The sequence below is a fragment of the Haematobia irritans genome, chromosome 4, assembly GCF_050003625.1.
Source record: "Haematobia irritans isolate KBUSLIRL chromosome 4, ASM5000362v1, whole genome shotgun sequence".
NCBI lineage: Eukaryota > Metazoa > Arthropoda > Insecta > Diptera > Muscidae > Haematobia > Haematobia irritans.
The window spans coordinates 120,334,357-120,353,608 of record NC_134400.1 but is presented as its reverse complement, the minus strand read 5'-3'; the positions used below and the strand labels follow the sequence as shown (position 1 = coordinate 120,353,608).

Sequence of the window (19,252 nt, the reverse complement as noted above, 5' to 3'; positions counted from 1 at the left end):
ATTATTAGTAAACACTTTTGCATTGATAATTCGATTTCCTTCCTTTTATTAACATGCGGACAATTTGAAATTAGGAACGTACTGGACCGCGTGTTAGAATTGATTTCCAGCAGAAGGAATTCACAAAATATCCATTTTAAACTGATAATAGCATATGAATTAAACTGACGATGTGATGCACATTTTCATCCAGAAGTTGTTGATTTCAACAATTTGTCGTTTTTAACAATTTAAATTGGTTGCACTTGTAATGTTTCTGGAAACTTTTTCTTGTCGATAAGCCACTCATTTTTCATTGGTCAGCTTCTTAATGTTTGCAAGAATGTAATATCCAAAGATTTTAGTTTTCTGCAAAGAAATTTAAATTTAGTGACTTCTCTAAAGTGTTGATTTAATTTTTCATATTGACGTACCAATTTTTATAAACTATTTGAAGCAATTCCAGTTTATTGTCCACAATTTTTTATCGGTCAGCTTTTTAATGTTTTCAAGAACGTAGAATCCATAATTTTAGTTTTCTGCAAAGAGATATACATTTAGTGACTTCCTTAAAGTTTTATTTCATTTTTTATTTTCACTTACCTATTTTTATAAACTATTTGGTTATTTGTCTAAAATTTTCCATTTTTTTTATTTCTTGCAATTGACCACGAACTTCGTTGCACAAATAAGTATTGAAAACCACATGGTTTTTTCGTTGCATTTTAGGGTAGTGTTTTGTCAAAGTTTTCTCATATTATCTTCAACACCTTTTCTAAGGCTATGTTCACACTAGGCAAATATTTGACCAAAATGAGTGTCAAACATTTTTCCAGAACCATTTTCCAAATATCTGGATACGGTTTTGGAAAATAACCCTACCATGATGTTATATATCCAATATGAGCTAAATAAGTTTTCTGGTTTGGCTGTGGCAACGGATTCTTTTTTGATTTCTGTCAAATATTTGCCCAGTGTGACCATAGCATAAGATTTCGTCAACATTTTGGCAAATTGGAAGTAATTCGCAAACAATTTGAAGATGTATTGAAGATGAGCTATTTCAAGTCAAGTTGAATTTATGTTGAAAATTATATTTACCCTCAAGCTGAAAAGTTGTTGCATTTGAAAAACGCTCATCCTGTGTTTATTGGGTAAGTTTAATTATTTACAACTAAAAATTTAATATATTAAATAATATATATTTTTATGTTTGTTAATTTATTTAATTTATTTTCCATTGTTTTGTGAAATTGTTTTGAAAATAGCACTGTCACTTATGCGCTTTACAGACTATCAGATATTCCGGACGACAGTGCTCGTGTCGAACATATCCCATATATTGTGCACATTATAAATTAAGTTAAGATCGATAACACATTTACCGATTATTTAGTCATCGCCGACAAGTCGTATCGATCCGACACACTGTAAGATTCTTTACAAACACCGACATTCCGTCCGGAATAACTGATACTTTGTAAAGCGCATTATAAGATGTAAATCTTGTTGTGCTGTTTTATTTCAAATAAAATAAAATAAATAAAAGTCATTTAAGTAAGATTATCTGTGCAAAATCGAACATGGACTCAAATCAGCGTCGGCCAAATAAAAGTATAATATGAACGGCGCATTATGACATTTGAACATATGTTAAAAGTGTACGAAAAGATATTTTACTATATTGTACTCTTATAAATCGTCCGAAATTCATGAATTTTTCAAACGTTTGCTCCTGGTAATCTCTCTACCTAGTTAATTAATCATGCACTTTCAGTTTATGTTTTCAAAATCTTTATCATAATAATCTGGCATCTTCTTAAAGAATACTGGTATATCTGTCAAAAACATCCCAATAATTTTTGACAAATCGTTTTAACACTTTTATTGGGGAACACAAGATTCGCAGAAGTTTTTACATAATATTTTGCTCGTTAATTTTTGGTAACATTCTATTAATAATGCAGCCCTAACAGAAAAATGTATAAAATAATATTTAAAAATATATCCTCCCACATTTAGGTGTAAAAACATGTCGCTGACACAAATTGTGCGAAACTTTTCCCGTTTGGCTATCCGGACCAATGGAATCCGAGTGATAACTGTTCAACCACATAACCGTTTCCTGCATAGATTGGCGGTGCCCGTATGCAATGGAACTACGCAAGTGAGTGAAATATTAACATTAAACAAAAGCAGTGGATTTACAACATATGTATACTTAATAGAATTCCTAACCTCACTTCGTTGAAAAACAATTCTGAATTCTAGTTTCTTATCACTTTTAGTTTAATAGTTAGCCGGTTGTGTTTATAACAATGTTTTAATCACCACAAAATCACATAATTGTTAAATGGCTGCTCATGCTAAGGATCCAATAAGAAAATAGTCATACTCGATCATGATGTCCAAGTTTAACTAATCCATATTGTCGTTTTCAACTCCGCTTTTCATGATTTGTAAAAAATCCAAGGCAAATATTTGACCAAAATGAGTGTCTTTTGAGAAGCATTTTGGAAAATCACTGCAACCATTTCTGGAAAATATTATCTTGTTATATATTCAATATAAGCTGAAAATATTTTTGTTCGCAATGTTAAAGTTTTTACTGATTAAAACACGTAGTCTGTACTTGTCGATTACCTGTAACACTTATAACTAATTATGAACAATAATATCCATATTTTTTTCCTCTTAGAACCTTTTAAAGGTCCGCCTTTATGATTCACCTATCCGTTGTTATTCTTCAAAATTGACAATGGAAGATATTAAAGATCGTGTGTTGAAAGTTGTGTCTTCCTATGATAAAGTTACTAGCTCTCAGGTAATTATGTCGTAAACAGTTTGTATTAATCAATTTTTTCTTTTTTAATACTAGGAAAGCAAAAGCTGGCAATGGCAAACTGCACGCAAATATTCAGCAAAACCTCCATTATCCCTGAAATTAATTAATGAACGAGTTTTACTCGTGTTGAAATTGTACGACAAAATTGATCCCAGCAAGGTAAATGTTATTTGCGCCTTTGCCAGGCCATCTTTTGGTTTCATTGCAAAGTTATATCTTGCCCAAACTTTAATTGTTCTGTTTTCGTTTTTATACAGCTCCGTGTAGAGTCTCACTTCATCAATGATTTAGGCTTGGACTCTTTAGATCACGTAGAAGTAATCATGGCCATGGAAGATGAGTTCGGCTTTGAAATTCCAGACTCCGATGCAGAGAAATTGTTGAGGCCAGCTGATATTATCAAGTATGTTGCCGATAAAGAGGATGTTTATGAATAAATATTTTATTGTAAAACATACATTTAACAAAAAAATAATATATAAATAATTTAAATTAGAATGCAAATTTAATTTGAAACCTTTTGCAAAAAGCTTAAGCCGAAAATACAGAATGTGAAATTTAACTCTAGAAGTTAAAACTATAAAAATATAATTATTTTAATTAATTATCTGGGGATATAAGAACATTTGAATAGAATTAGTAGCCAAGTAACATCTAGGACTATTTTCTTCGAAAATTCATTATAATTTGCGTCGGTCATGAAAAAGTATGGTACAGTGACGCCATGATCCCAACTTAAAGTAGGTCCTATTATCACTTTTCATTCTCTAATTCACCTTTCTAGTATGAGTTATACAAATAAATCCTCGTGATTTGTATGCCGCTTGATGTTGCGGTGATACGTCCGGACACGGCTTTTGCGAATGGTCCGAATCTTGACTATTGTCTTAGAACCTACTACTGATAGACATTTGAGAAAGAAGTTTCTTTAGGCCATATGCTTAATTCTTTACTTTATCTGACCTTCTGAGGTTAGAAACTCTCAACAACACAAAGAAAGGAAATTAAGATGGCTTCAAGGAATATACCAACAAAGGAACTGCTAAAGCGAAGCTTTCTTTGAGTCATGTTTTGAAAGCGAACCATTATTTTGAGCCATGTTTTAAGAACGAACCCTTCTTTTGAATCATGTGTTTACATTGAATTTACGTGAAAATTTGCATAAGGTATGGTTGAAATCAGTTCATAGTTAGATATAGCTCCTACATACGTATGTTCTTCCGATTGGGGCAAAAGTGGACCAAATACCCACATTTTCCTTGTACAATCGCCAATACTAAGTCGAAGACTTGTAAAAATGACTCGAATTTTCCTATACCTTCAATACATCCTTATCGGCCGATAAATTACAAACGCCCTTTTGCGAAGTTGCCTAAAAATTGCTTTAGATTTAATATTTATTTATAATTATATTTTCCATATTTTTATTACTAACATTGTGTTCCACCCCAGGGCATTAGATTTTGTAGAAGTCGAACATGTTTTCCCCGAATCGGGTCAGATTTAAATATAAACCTTTGTATATAGCACCCCAAAACCTTGAAGAAGTCCGACTATAGGCTTTCCTCACTTGATTTTTTTAAATTAAATGTAACAAAATCAGCTGCTCAAAGTCAGTGGCACCTGGGGAATCCCATCTCTGGTGTTGAAACATTAGGATTCATCTAAGGCGACATTTTTTTGACCCCCAGTTGCAAGTATCAAAGAAAAGTTTGCTCATATTATAAAAAGGGACTAATGAAAATAGAAATTTCACATTTTAATAATGGGAGTACTATAGATATATTTTCCCAATTTTCCTGGCTCAAATGAAAAGTCAGTAACGGTAAACAAGTTCGTTTCTCAAACAAACATGTTCGTTTGTTTTGTCTAAACGTTTGAAAATTGACATAAATTCAATTTGTATTTGAACCATAGACGATAGAATAGGAAGATGTGAAATGGGCTTGTTGTTATTCTTTTTCGTCGGGAGCCACCGTGGTGCAATGGTGCATGCCCGCCTTGCATACACAAGTTCGCGGGTTGCTTCGACCGAACACCAAAAAGTTTTTCAGCGGTGGATTATCCCACCTCAGTAATGCTGGTGACATTTCTGAGGGTTTCAAAGCTTCTCTAAGTGGTTTCACTCCAATGTGGAACGCCGTTCGGACTCGGCTATAAAAAGGAGGTCCCTTGTCATTGAGCTTAACATGGAATCGGGCAGCACTCAGTGATAAGAGAGAAGTTCACCAATGTGGTATCACAATGGACTGAATAGTCTAAGTGAGCCTGATACATCGGGCTGCCACCTAACCAATTCTTTTTCGTCAAAAACCAGAGATTATTACCATACACGTTCCATGAGAAGTTGCATCTTTTTCGGTTTCTCTTTTCATTTTGCGTTACGAATGCAAAACTCAATTTACTTATTTTAGCAAATTTTGTGACTTTTAAAAACTTTTTGCGGAAGAATATAGCTAAATAAAAATTGTGCGCTTTTCCTACAAGTATGATACTAATCTTTGGTTTCTGATACTAACACAAGCGCACACCATTTCACATCTTCTTATTCTATCATCTTTGTTCTGAAACTACAATTTCATCTTGTCGCCGCTTCAAATGTGTATCAGGGATGGAAAATATAATTTTTAAGAAAGTACAAAAAATGTATTTTTTGAGCGGAAAGGTAATTTTTACTAAATTTCAACAAAAATTTCACTGGAAGATTATTGTTAAGAGACCGAATTTTAAAGAAAATAAAATTTTGACAAAATTTTCTATAAAAATAAAATTTTGCAAAAATTCTATATAGAAATAAAATTTAGACAACATTTTCTACCGAAATAAAAAATCGATAATGTAGAATCGCATTCTTTTTTCGACTAAAACATTTTTGAAGTTCAATAAATTCCTGTCTTTTACAAAATCGAGATTTTCTTCCCACATGAAAATGTCTGTTTTGCCATATTTGTAAAAGACTATTAGCAAATAAGGTTGATAAAGACTTTCTCAAAATATTAAAATATTTTATCAAAGCTATTGTACCATAAATCTGATATCGACTCAAAAATGTCTACACAAAAGGTACTAAATCATTCGCGGGGGTACTACGGTACTGACCGGGGTGAAAAAGTATTGAAAAAAGTACTATAGTACTGCATTTTCCATCCCGGATATGTATTAGCCACAAGTCTTAACAAATGTTTATTTTTAATCACTCTGCATCACCCTGCAGCTATCCATATGGCTAGAATTTTATTTAATGTTGGTACTTCTTTATTACAACATACTGAGCCGGGAATTTTAAGCATTTAGAAATAGTGATTGGATCGCAACAAGGATAATTTGAGGCAGTTTGATATTTGTAGACATTTACATTCCGAATGTGTGATTTTGATAAAATAGAGTCTGCCATGGCAGATAAATATGTTGATGGCATTAAAAGTACCTTAGAGACAATGAACATAACGGAGCACAAAGATTTTTATATAGCATATCAAAAGGAAGATCAACTGTCGGGCGAGGAGAGTAGTGCAACTAAAACTCCTCCCAACTTAGAGGTGTTTGCAGAGGTGTTCAAGCTTTTGGACGTTTATCCAACAAATGTACCCAAGCCGAAGCAAAAAACAACGCCTGTGCTGAAAGATCGTATGAATTCTACAATCTCCAAATCAGCTGCCTCTTCTTTGAATGATCTGTGTAGCAATTCATCTAATTCAAGCATTCACCAAAAGGAATCTTCAAATAGCTCTATGAACTTTTCTAACAAATTTGAAGATTTTACAGCAAAGCCTTCAGACACCTATAAAAATTTTCTAAAATTCCAAATGCAATTAAAGCAAATAACAAGTGAACTTGCAGATCGAAGGATTGAGAAAGAGTATGAAGGCAAACTAAAACAACTTTATAATTTCTCGCAACAACTAGAAAAGCTTCTGCCAAGAGAAAAGGTTGGCCATTCGGCTTTAACGCCGCATGAGGATAGTGCTCTGGCACAATTAGTTAATAAAGTCGATGATTTATGTTTTTTAAAAGATAATCAAGGTATATTTTGTCAGAAGAATAATCCAATATATAATAATACTCAACGTTTAGATGAATTAATTGATATTTTGACGCACTGTTTGGTAGCGGTAAACTCTTTCAATTTAAATTGAAATGGGATTACTTTTTCTATTTTAATAATAAAAGGATTGCTAATAACATGTTTTTATTTATTCATCTTCTATCGCCAAAAATATGACGTCAATGTGAACAATGCCAATGCTAAATCATAGGAAATAATCGAAAGAGGTGCATGCAGGGCTATAATACAAAAAATTAAAGCGAACCAATAATTAAAGCACATATAAGTTTTAATTCGCGATGTAAAATTTAAAACTTTGCATTGATAAACAATGGGAAAGTGGATACTTTGATTTTATATTGAATAAATTTGAACCAATTTCAAAGCCAAAAATTATTAGCCCAATTCTGAATGACAACTCCCTGGGAATTTTTCCCTATTCCCTGTTCCCCTAAACTAAACTATATCTCCACGGAGAATTTTTCACTTTTCCCTTATTCTAAACCAACTTCGAAAATGGAAAATTTTTCCCTTGGGGAAAAATTGGTATTACAAATGACAATAAAAAGGGAGTTGTAACAAAAATGCGTCATTTCTCTGTAATTTCTGGTCAAAAACAAAAATTAAAAGCAACGAAAGAAAAGAGTAGTGGCATGCACCACGATGGTATGCATACAACTACCGAATACCCATCTCATGGTCACAGATCTGTACATATTTCTCATTTTTTCATTTTCATTTGTTTTTATTTATTTAATCGAGCCCAGTAGGGCCATATATGATTAATATAGTAATACTACAACGCAATGAGCAGATAGAAAATTATAATAAAAATAATATTTAATAATTCCATTTAAATATATATAAATTTATGTTCTGATTATATATATAAATGGTATTTAATAACGTTTCAGAAATTCTTTTATATTTGCAACAAATATGTATAATGGTATACCTTATTTCTACTGATTTAGTTTCCACTTTAGCTATTTTAGCGGCTAAACTCGAACTTAATACCTACCTTAAAGGAGCAATAATGTTGACATGTGTCCCGCGTGGCGTAAAAAGCTAACCAAATTTTCTACTTTTCTTCTTCCGTTTTGGTGAAATATATCCACTTCGGACATAGGGGTTCTTCAAATATATTTATGGCTTCTTTATGAACTTTGTTCAGGCTTCTCTGGGTCAGAGATACGTCTCGATCTTTTCCTACGCCCTTTTTGGTAGAAACCTTCGGCAAAGAAGTGTAGTACTTAATCTTACTAGTGGGGATAATCCAAATGGCTTGCGTTGAGGTGGAATGCGGGCTGCCAATGCATCCAACAGGTATTTGAAGGCAAGCTTAGTTACCATATAATATTGTATCACAGTGGCCTGAACGGTCTAAGCGAGTCTGAATCAAATCGGGCTGCCACTTTAACCCTATAATATTTGTGAAACCTTCAAAAACAATGTATCCCATGAACAAAATAACAACCTCTTCATGTACAAGTATGTAGTTACAACGTTTCAGGCAACTCAAGTGGGTTAATCGCATCACGTAGCTATCTCCTTTCTATCCTTTGGGCACTGTTACGTTGATGCGCCTCTCCTCAGCTACTGTTATAAGCAACATTTTTCACTTTTCCCAGGGAAAATGAATTCCCAAATAATACATTCCCTAGGGAATATTCAGAATTGGGCTATATACATACAAATAACTCAAAGACTTTACTATACTGTTTCTATCGATTATCAAATATATATTAGGCTTTCACACATTTCAAAAAGGAAACAAATCTCTAACCCAAGGTTATGTTAGTGTTCTCTTACGGATTTGAAGTTCAACATATCTGATTCTCCTTGTCTTCTTCGTCATTATCGACGTCTATTTCCTGATGCAGTAACATGAGCCGCATTTGTTGCACTGTATTCCAAATTGCAAGAAGTTTTCTCACATTACTTCCAAGGTACTCAGCGCGCTGACTAGCGGTCTCCAAGTAATCTTCAAACGTTGCACCCGTATCAGCGGAAGTATCGGATACGCTTATTAGATGCACAAACTTGTCAACAATTTTAGTTAAATAATTTATGGTATCGTTATTATAAGTGTAAGGGAGTTTGTTGTCCACAGGTTTTATGATCCTCAAAGCTTCTATTTGCAATAATATATTATTGGATTTGTCGACGACTTCGGCCATGTGTTGAAATTGTACTTCCATTGATCTTCGGCCTTCTCCTAAAAAGATGAATATGTATGTGTTAATTTTAACGCTTTTAAGAATTATATCAATCCGTACTTAATTCTTGCAAAATTTTGTTCACCGAACATTCCATAGTAATTTAAAAATTTTAGATTCAAGCAAAGGCGGACAAATACAGAGAAGGTACCGATGAAGAAAACGTTTGAAACTACATCGAAATCAAAGGGTGACACAGTTACAAAAACCATATAAAATTCAAATAGTACGGAATTAATCAACGTTGGGGCAACAAAAACGGTGAATAATTTACGAATTTCCAAATGAAATAAAGTGATAGTTTTTCATATATTTTTCCAGACACGCTGCCTCCATCAAGAAAAAAAACACACTGACTGATAGACGTTGAAACATCCCTGCCAGCATTTCAAAGTTCCATTTCATCCTCATCGCAACCACAGACTCGTAAATGTCACTACAACAATCGCCAACTGTGATGGGGGAAGCATATCAAACAGTACAAAATGTACATGAAAGTATTTTGCCATAACTATTCTTAGACGAGCCATTTTGTATTTTGTGAAACGTCAAGCGCAACTAGCTTCCCTGCCAACATTTTTTGAATTTGGGGACTCTTTTGAGAATCCCCACTACGTCGAAAACAATCATATACGACATCAAAAACTCGTCGGAAAAGCGCCGTCACTATTGAGAAGTTGTACCACGCCAAGTTACTACAAAAATGTTTCGCATGAGTGCAATTATTAGGTGCCTTTATAGATCAATTTAGAACGACGCCAATAAGGGACCCTCCAAACAATCAGAAAAAGTGCATTTTAAGATAGTTGTAAAAGAATCATTGTGGTCGAGTAAAACACGTTTGTTTAGATATTTATTAATTTGATTAAACATTTACAAATTCTTAAAAATATAACATTTATACCACTATCACATTACATTTAACATAATTTTTGGCATTAATGATGATGTTGAGTTACAAGTAGCGAGTTACATGTTGCTGCGTCTATCAACCACCCAATAAACACAAACGTTTGAAAAATACAACATCGTCAACATTTTGCCAAATTGGTTGTAATTCGCAAACAATTTGAAGATGAATTGAAGATGAGCTTTTTCAAGTCAAGTTGAATTTATGTTGAAAATGATATTTACCCTCAAACTGAAGAGGTGTTGCATTTGAAAAACGCTCATCCTGTGTTTATTGGGCAGTGTTTTTATTCCATGGAGGCAGCGTGTCTGTAAAATATCTGAAAAACAATCACTTTATTCCATTTGGAAAATCACCAAATTGTTCACCAATATACCTATCACAATTTTAAGCGTATAATCTATGTTTTCAGAACTTTATTTTCGTTTTTATTTAATTAAAATATAACAAGCTGGTTGCGCTTGGCGTTTCACAAAAAAAAATGGCTTTTTTAACAGTAGGGATGGCAAATTACTTGCATGTACTTTTTGATGTACCTTTTCATGATGGTTGAAGTGACATTTACGAGTCTGTGGTAACGATGAGGTTTGAACTCGATGAGGTAACTCAACATCATCATTAATGCCAAAAATTATGTTAAATGTAATGTGATAGTGGTATAAATGTTATATTTTTAAGAATTTGTAAATGTTTAATCAAATTAATAAATATCTAAACAAACGTGTTTTACTCGACCACAATGATTCTTTTACAACTATCTTAAAATGCACTTTTTCTGATTGTTTGGAGGGTCCCTTATTGGCGTCGTTCTAAATTGATCTATAAAGGCACCTAATAATTGCACTCATGCGAAACATTTTTGTAGTAACTTGGCGTGGTACAACTTCTCAATAGTGACGGCGCTTTTCCGACGGGTTTTTGATGTCGTATTGTTTTCGACGTAGTGGGGATTCTCAAAAGAGTCCCCAAATTCAAAAAATGTTGGCAGGGTATCAGCCAGTGCTTTTATTTCCAATGGAGTCAGCATGTCTGGAAAAATATTTGAAAAACTATTACTTTATTCCATTTGGAAAGTCAAAAATTGTTCACCAATATACCATTCACAATTTTAAGCGAAATATCTATGTTTTCAGCACTTCATTATCATTTTTATTTAAATAAATTATAAGAAGCTAGTTGTGCTTGGTGTTTCACAAAATATAAAGTGGCTCTTGTAACAATAGTGATGGCAAAATACTTTCATGCGAATAGTGATGGCAAAATACTATCACAGTTGGCGATTGTTGCAGTGTCACTTACGAGTCTGTGGTAGCAATGAGGATGAAATGGAACTTTGAAATGCTGGCAGGGTAGTAACTTGGCGTGGTACAACATCTCAATAGTGACGCCACTTTTCCGACGAGTTTTGGATATCGTATACGACTGTTTTCGACGTGGTGGGGGATTCTCAGAAGCATCGTCAAATTCAAAAAATGTAGGCAGAGTTCAACCCTGCCAGCATTTGAAACTTCGATTTCATTCCCATCACTACCACAGACTCGTAATGCGCAGTCCAAATCATAAGTTTTTCCGAACGGAATGTATGTGTTTTTAAAGAATGAATAGAGTGGCCAAACGATACGAATTGTCGGCGATGACTAAATCCTGCCACCATTTCAAAACTCGATTTCATCCCCTTCGCTACCACAGGCTCGTAAAGGGTACTTCAACGAACGCCAACTGTGATGGGGAAATGTATCAAAGTATACGAATTGTACATGAAAGTATTTTGCCAACACTATTATTACAAAAGCCATTTTGATATTAAGGCCGGTACTCTGTTTGTTGGTGCGAAGAAAGTTCCCCTCAATCATTGTTTCGCGTTGAAAAATGATAGTAGGGCTGTTTTTTTTTTTTGCACTGAATGCAACATTTGCAGAGAGAATACAAACACCAGAGAAAGAAACTGTGAAGCGAAACTGCGTTAGTAGGTGGCAGCCATGAAGAAAATTTCTCTAATATCATGCAGTTTTTGTCGGCGCTTCTATCAAATATCATACAGTTTGCGTCGGCGTCACCCACTTCAGAGGATTTAAAACCTACTCTGTAGTAACAAATGTTCTTTTTTATAAATGTTTTCATTCCATTAAATTTTTTGGCAGACAATTTGAAATTAAAACTGCCGATGCATTTATAAACAATTTATCAAAACAGCGCTTCGACCGCAACGTCGTGAAGGCATTGTGCGACATCTATACGGTTGACATTTGTTGTTTTTGTAGAAGAGAAAATTTCGTCCTCTTGTGTTTTCATTCTCTCTGACATTTGTATGAGCTATCCAGAACATCGTTGCACTGGTGTTCTATCCAGAACATATGTTCTGGAAATTGGAAGTAATACGCAAACAATTTGAAGATGTATTGAAGATGAGCTATTTCAAGTCAAGTTGAATTTATGTTAAAAATTATATTTACCCTCAAACTGAAAAGTTGTTGCATTTGAAAAACGCTCATCCTGTGTTTATTGGGATCTCATCAGTGGAAGTCGCGCCGATGTTGCCAGATTTTATTTAGATAAAGGGACGCTTCATCGATTCACAATAGCAATTTATTGTGACTAATTTGTCGAAAAATATCCCTGCCAACATTTTTTGAATTTGGGGGCGCTTCTGAGAATCCCCAGTACGTTGAAAACAATCATATACGATATCAAAAACTCGTCGGAAAAGCGCCGTCACTATTGAGAAGTTGTACCACGCCAACCCAATAAACACAGGATGAGCGTTTTTCAAATGCAACAACTTTTGAGTTTGAGGGTAAATATAATTTTCAACATAAATTCAACTTGACTTGAAATAGCTTATCTTCAATACATCTTCAAATTGTTTGCGAATTACTACCAATTTGCAAAACTGTTGACGAAATCTTTGAAAAGTTGTTGAAGATAATATGAGAAAACTTTGACAAAACACTACCCTAAAATGCAACGAAAAAACCATGTGGTTTTCAATACTTATTTGTGCAACGAAGTTCGTGGTCAATTGCAAGAAATAAAAAAATGGAAAATTTTAGACAAATAACCAAATAGTTCATAAAAATAGGTAAGTGAAAATAAAAAATGAAATAAAACTTTAAGGAAGTCACTAAATGTATATCTCTTTGCAGAAAACTAAAATTATGGATTCTACGTTCTTGAAAACATTAAAAAGCTGACCGATGAAAAAATGGTGGACAATTAACTGGAACTGCTTCAAATAGTTTATAATAATTGGTACGTCAATATGAAAAATTAAATTAACACTTTAGAGAAGTCACTAAATTTAAATCTCTTTGCAGAAAACCAAAATCTTTGGATGCTACATTCTTGCAAACATTAAGAAGCTGAACAATGAAAAATGAGTGGCTTATCGACAAGAAAAAGTTTCCAGAAACATTACAAGTGCAACCAATTAAAATTGTTAAAAACAACAAATTGTTGAAATCAACAACTTCTGGATGAAAATGGGCATCACATCGTCAGTTTAATTTATATGCTATTATCAGTTTAAAATGGATATTTTGTGAATTTCTTCTGCTGGAAATCAATTCTAACACGCGGTCCAGTACGTTCCTAATTTCAAATTACCCGCTTGTTAATAAATTTTAATGCTGTTTTATGAAAAAGGAAGGAAAACGAATTATCAATGCAAAAGTGTTTACTAATAATGTTTAAGATATTTAAAGTTTTGTTGTTTGTTTTTTGTTGTTCTTATTTGTTGATATGTTTGATAAGATTATTATTTATCAATTGGTATTGTAGTGTAGTGTATTTTTATTTTGATGAAAATGAATAAATTATACAAAATTCATAGAATTTTGGCTTTGACTTTCAATTTGAAGTGGGGATATCATTCATACAAATTTAGGTTGAAAAGTATTTGCAACGATATTAATTTTGAATTTGACTCGCATCGAAAATTGTTTGACAAATTATTGATTAGCGATGCATTTCAATTTGAGGATAACACTTGAGATATTATTGCTAATGTGTTGAATTTCACTGTTGAGGGTAATGTCTGTTTTTTGTTGAGAACGCGATTTTCTCAACAATTTCTCAACTTGAATATTACCCTAATCCTTTGAAAAAATGTTTGAAAAATTGTTGAAATTTAGCATTTTTCAAACGTTTGTGTTTATTGGGAAGTTACTACAAAAAGGTTTCGCATGAGTGCAATTATTAGGTGCCTTTATAGATCAATTTAGAACGACGCCAATAAGAGACCCTCCAAACAATCAGAAAAAGCACATTTTAAGATAGTGGTAAAAGAATCATTGTGGTCGAGTAAAACACGTTTGTTTAGATATTTAATAATATGATTAATTATTTACAAATTCTTAAAAATATAACATTTATACCACTATCACATCACATTTAACATAATTTTTTGCATTAATGATGAGGTAGAGTTACAAGTAGCGAGTTACATGTTGCAGCGTCTATCAGCCAGTGTTTTTATTCGATGGAGGCAGCGTGTCTGTAAAATATTTGAAAAACAATCACTTTATTCCATTTGGAAAATCAAAAATTGTTCACCAATATACCTTTCACAATTTTAAGCGTAAAATCTATGTTTTCAGAACTTTATTTTCGTTTTTATTTAAATAAAATATAACAAGCTGGTTGCGCTTGGCGTTTCACAAAAAATAAAATGGCTTTTGTAAAAGTAGTGATGGCAAAATACATGTATGAAGTACATTTTGTATATATGTTTTGAGATGTCCTGGATAAACGATTACTCTGTTTTCTTTTAAGCGCATTACAGACTATCGGTTATTCCGGACGACAGTGCTCGTGTCGAACATATCCCATATATTGTGCACATTATAAGTTAAGTCCGAAGGCATAACCGATACTGCTGCATGTTTATGGGATCGATAACACATTTACCGACTATTTAGTCATCGCTGACAAGTCGTATCGATCCGACACACTGTAAGATTCTTTACAAACACCGACATTCCGTCCGGAATAACTGATAGTCTGTAAAGCGCATTAGTCCTTCACGGCTTAGCATATCCAGTGCTAAAAGAAAACTGCCCTAGTATTGACAATAAATTTGAAGGGGAAAAAACCATTTTGGAACTTTTTCGCGTTTATTTCATCGAAATGTATTGACAACATCGCAAAATGCCACGAAATGATTACACTTATGGCGTTTCCTTTTCTTGTAAAAAATGCGCACTTTTTTTGCATTTTGCCCGGAAAATGTACTTTTTAGGTTCTTTTCTAAAAAAACAGGCAAAGGTGCGAAAAGGCTTCGAATTCTTTTGTGAAAATAACGCCACGCATAGAGGCAAATTACGGGATTTTCAGCACTGCCAACAAACGGGAGTGCTGCGATTGCCCTGTTTCCTTCTTTGAATTCTTTTCTGCCCGCTGAAATGATAGCATTTTTTTAGGTTGCTGGTAACATTTTAAAAATGCGCATTCTGTACAGACAAAATGAAGGCAAAGCCCTTTTTTCAGAAAAGAAAACACCATTACTCTTTACTTACTCAGTTCGGTTTTCACGTTGAAACTCAATACAAAATCAAAAAATGCGAAAAACTAGCGAATTTATTTTCCATTTGTGATACTTTGTCTTTTTCGAGTTGAAAAACTGACGTAAATGGATCAGTCAGTATTTTCATAACATGGCGCCAGTTGCAATGTGAATTAAGAAATAATTTATTTATTAAACTGATTTTTGTGAATTTATAATGCAAAAGTGGATCGGATTATTATTTAAAAATGTAATCTGATCGATTGAGAAAACAAACTATAACATGGAGTTGTATTTCCGTAATAAACTAGCATCCAACATCTAGCCGTTCGCTACTATAGGGCTGTTTTCTTTTTGCACTGGATGCAACATTTGTATGGGCTATCCAGAATATCGTTGCACTGGTGTTCTATCCAGAACATCTCATCAGTGCAAGTCGCGCCGATATTGCCAGATTGTATTTGGATAAAGTGACGCTTCTTCGATTCACAATAGCAATTTATTGTGACTATTTTATCGAAAAACATGAAATTCAAAGTGATACAGTGTCATAAATAATCGCAGCAGTAAATATTTATTACTAATTGACGTATTTGATACATTAAAAATGCATGATTTCACTTATATTCTGTGATTGTTTTTAAACAGCTGATGACAGTGTTGCATATTTTTGGAGATGTCCTGGATAAACGAGTACTCTGTTTTCTTTTAGTCCTTAACGGCTTAGCATATCCAGTGCTAAAAGAAAACAGCCCTTATATTGTAGAAAATAAATATTGTATAAAACAACTATCTTAAAATGTACAATTATCTTAAAATGCCCTTTGTCTAACAGTTTGAAGGGTCTCTTATTCGCGTCGTTTTAAATGTATCTAAAAAGGCGCCCAATGATTGCACTCATTCGATACTTTTTTGTAGTAACTTGGCGTGGTACAACTTGTCAATAGTGACGGCACTTTTACGACGAGTTTTTTTATATCGTACACGACTGTTTTCGACACACTTTAACAAACTATTTTTTTAACTCATTCTGCTTTGATTTCGTGTTATTTATATCATGGACTTAGCTAACAATATTGGGATGATTACCTCACATATACTTTTTCGACAATATGGTAAGCCCTTTAGTGTCATTTTATTGTGAATGGGCGGTAGACATGTTTCGAACAACGAAAAACGGTATCATAGAACGAACGTTCTTACATTCGGCAACACTGCCCTGTAAGTTGAAAACGAAGACGGCCACATTGCCTGCAAAATTTGCTGTTTCGTAATCGGTGAGTGCAGAGTTAGGTGACTGGTGTGTGGAGAAAAAATTCAGAAATTTTTAAAGGAATTATTGCATAAAATAGTGATAAATTTCTCACAATATTTTTTCATTTCAGGAACGCTTTTACCTTAATTACTTTCTTTAACGGCAAATTAAGAAAAATATCGAGAAAATGTTCTCTGCCGCACGCTCGGCCTTAAGCAGGTCAGATAAGAAAGTTATATCACTACTTGCCCAATCTCAACGTGAGTACGCCAAGGCTGCCGCTAAGGCTGCTGCTGTTGGAAATGGCAAAATTGTGGCTGTCATTGGTGCCGTCGTCGATGTCCAATTCGAGGATCAATTGCCCCCAATTCTGAATGCCTTGGAAGTCGACAATCGTACACCCCGTTTGGTGTTGGAAGTCGCCCAACATTTGGGTGAAAACACCGTACGTACCATTGCTATGGACGGTACCGAGGGTTTGGTGCGTGGACACAAAGTTATCGATACTGGTTTCCCCATCCGTATTCCTGTTGGTGCTGAAACTTTGGGACGTATTATCAACGTTATTGGTGAACCCATTGATGAACGTGGCCCTATCCCCACCGACAAGACCGCACCAATTCACGCTGAAGCTCCCGAATTCGTGGACATGAGCGTCGAACAAGAAATCTTGGTAACTGGCATTAAAGTGGTCGATTTACTTGCTCCCTATGCTAAGGGTGGTAAGATTGGTTTGTTCGGTGGTGCTGGTGTCGGCAAGACCGTATTGATTATGGAACTTATCAACAACGTAGCCAAGGCCCATGGTGGTTACTCTGTGTTCGCTGGTGTAGGTGAACGTACTCGCGAAGGCAACGACTTGTACAATGAAATGATTGAATCCGGTGTCATTTCCCTTAAAGACAAGACCTCCAAGGTAGCTCTTGTCTACGGTCAAATGAACGAACCCCCAGGCGCCCGTGCCCGTGTCGCTTTGACTGGTTTGACTGTTGCCGAATACTTCCGCGATCAAGAAGGCCAAGATGTATTGCTCTTCATTGATAACATTTTCCGTTTCACCCAGGCTGGTTCTGAGGTATCTGCGTTGTTGGGTCGTATTCCATCTGCTGTCGGTTACCAACCAACTTTGGCTACTGACATGGGTTCTATGCAGGAACGTATTACCACCACCAAGAAGGGTTCCATCACTTCAGTCCAGGCCATTTATGTACCTGCTGACGATTTGACTGATCCTGCTCCAGCCACAACATTCGCTCACTTGGACGCCACCACTGTATTGTCTCGTGCTATTGCTGAATTGGGTATTTACCCTGCAGTGGATCCTCTCGATTCCACCTCCCGTATTATGGATCCCAACATTATTGGCGCTACCCATTACAACGTTGCTCGTGGTGTGCAAAAGATCTTGCAAGATTACAAGTCCCTTCAAGATATCATTGCCATCTTGGGTATGGATGAATTGTCTGAAGAAGACAAATTGACTGTAGCTCGCGCCCGTAAGATCCAACGTTTCTTGTCTCAACCTTTCCAAGTTGCTGAAGTTTTCACTGGCCATGCCGGCAAATTGGTTCCTCTTGAAGAAACTATCAAGGGCTTCACTCAAATCTTGGCTGGTGAATACGATCACCTTCCCGAGGTCGCATTCTACATGGTTGGTCCAATTGAAGAAGTAGTCGAAAAGGCCGAGCGCTTGGCCAAGGAAGCAGCTTAAACGCCATCTTCTACCTATATAACATAACCTACAAAACCAATTAGTTCTAGAACAAAAAACATCAAACAGCCACTCAACAGCAACATCAAATGAGCATATACAAGGCATTCAATAGTTGAATTGTCTATAAGTGTTTTTTTCCAAACAAAATATACTGCGAGGGATTGTTGCCGCAAGGAAACATCCTCTATTAAAAATTGTTCGTTTTAAACGATTTCACAAGATAAAACAATTAAAAATAAAAGTGAATATTGAACAAGAGAAATATCTTTAAAACAAGATGTACGCTATAAAACAAATCGAAAACATAATAAAAAGGTAAAATAAACTAATTGCATTTTGAATTTTTAATTTTCCCTTAAAAGAGGCAGAATTTTCACAGAGGTTACATATTCAATGTGTTGCATAACACTTTGTACTTTTCTCATATCGACTATGGCCGTTTTTTTCTGTTGATTCATAGGGCGGGGGTGAAGATGAGCGGAATGACATTTGTTGTGTGTTTGTGTATTGGTGAACAAGACGGGGAATTGTTACTTTTGTGCCTTATACTGTAGGTAAAAGCATCAATATGAAGTTTATGAAATGTTTTTATAATCTTCAAAAATGCATCGCAAATGAAAAGTTAAATGTTGGGGAAACTTTACAACAAAGTGTCCCTACATGAATATCTAATTATGTTGTGCAAAAGGTTACGTCATTAAAATAGTACTAAGTTCTGGAACTTGATGTAATAGTTTACGCCATTGTATAGGGAAACCTCTTGACTACTTATGGGTCATTTTCAT

General features: G+C 34.5%; 4 protein-coding genes and 1 long non-coding RNA gene across 7 annotated transcripts; 3 read left to right on the top strand and 2 right to left on the bottom strand.

The window, feature by feature from the left end:
* Window positions 1-1,771: 1,771 nt before the first annotated feature.
* ND-ACP (NADH dehydrogenase (ubiquinone) acyl carrier protein) lies at window positions 1,772-3,415 on the top strand. Of its 2 annotated transcripts, none has more exons than XM_075303600.1 (4): window positions 1,772-1,923; window positions 2,002-2,146; window positions 2,858-2,983; window positions 3,082-3,415. In XM_075303600.1, exons 2-4 carry the CDS (start codon window positions 2,012-2,014, stop codon window positions 3,259-3,261), a joined length of 441 nt encoding a protein of 146 aa, XP_075159715.1. In that variant the 5' UTR covers window positions 1,772-1,923; window positions 2,002-2,011; the 3' UTR covers window positions 3,262-3,415. The 2 variants fall into 2 exon arrangements, with proteins under 2 accessions (XP_075159715.1, XP_075159716.1); XM_075303601.1 differs by lacking the exon at window positions 2,858-2,983 and adding an exon at window positions 2,678-2,803.
* A 2,634-nt stretch (window positions 3,416-6,049) lies between these two features.
* Window positions 6,050-7,006, top strand: msd5 (mitotic spindle density 5). The gene has a single exon (XM_075307308.1). It carries the CDS (start codon window positions 6,187-6,189, stop codon window positions 6,958-6,960), a length of 774 nt encoding a protein of 257 aa, XP_075163423.1. The 5' UTR covers window positions 6,050-6,186; the 3' UTR covers window positions 6,961-7,006.
* A 1,572-nt stretch (window positions 7,007-8,578) lies between these two features.
* msd1 (mitotic spindle density 1) lies at window positions 8,579-9,296 on the bottom strand. The gene is made up of 2 exons (XM_075307284.1): window positions 9,149-9,296; window positions 8,579-9,087 (listed from the first exon to the last, which is right to left on the bottom strand). Exons 1-2 carry the CDS (start codon window positions 9,183-9,185, stop codon window positions 8,693-8,695), a joined length of 432 nt encoding a protein of 143 aa, XP_075163399.1. The 5' UTR covers window positions 9,186-9,296; the 3' UTR covers window positions 8,579-8,692.
* Window positions 9,297-9,908: 612 nt separating this feature from the next.
* On the bottom strand, window positions 9,909-10,572 carry LOC142236035 (uncharacterized). The gene is made up of 2 exons (XR_012721877.1): window positions 10,375-10,572; window positions 9,909-10,317 (listed from the first exon to the last, which is right to left on the bottom strand). It is a non-coding gene; the product is annotated as an uncharacterized LOC142236035 (long non-coding RNA).
* A 6,074-nt stretch (window positions 10,573-16,646) lies between these two features.
* On the top strand, window positions 16,647-18,796 carry ATPsynbeta (ATP synthase, beta subunit). Of its 2 annotated transcripts, none has more exons than XM_075307548.1 (2): window positions 16,647-16,775; window positions 16,884-18,796. In XM_075307548.1, the coding sequence occupies exon 2, from the start codon at window positions 16,941-16,943 to the stop codon at window positions 18,462-18,464; it is 1,524 nt and encodes a 507-aa protein (XP_075163663.1). In that variant the 5' UTR covers window positions 16,647-16,775; window positions 16,884-16,940; the 3' UTR covers window positions 18,465-18,796. The 2 variants fall into 2 exon arrangements, with proteins under 2 accessions (XP_075163663.1, XP_075163664.1); XM_075307549.1 differs by lacking the exon at window positions 16,647-16,775 and adding an exon at window positions 16,777-16,798.
* Window positions 18,797-19,252: the final 456 nt, after the last annotated feature.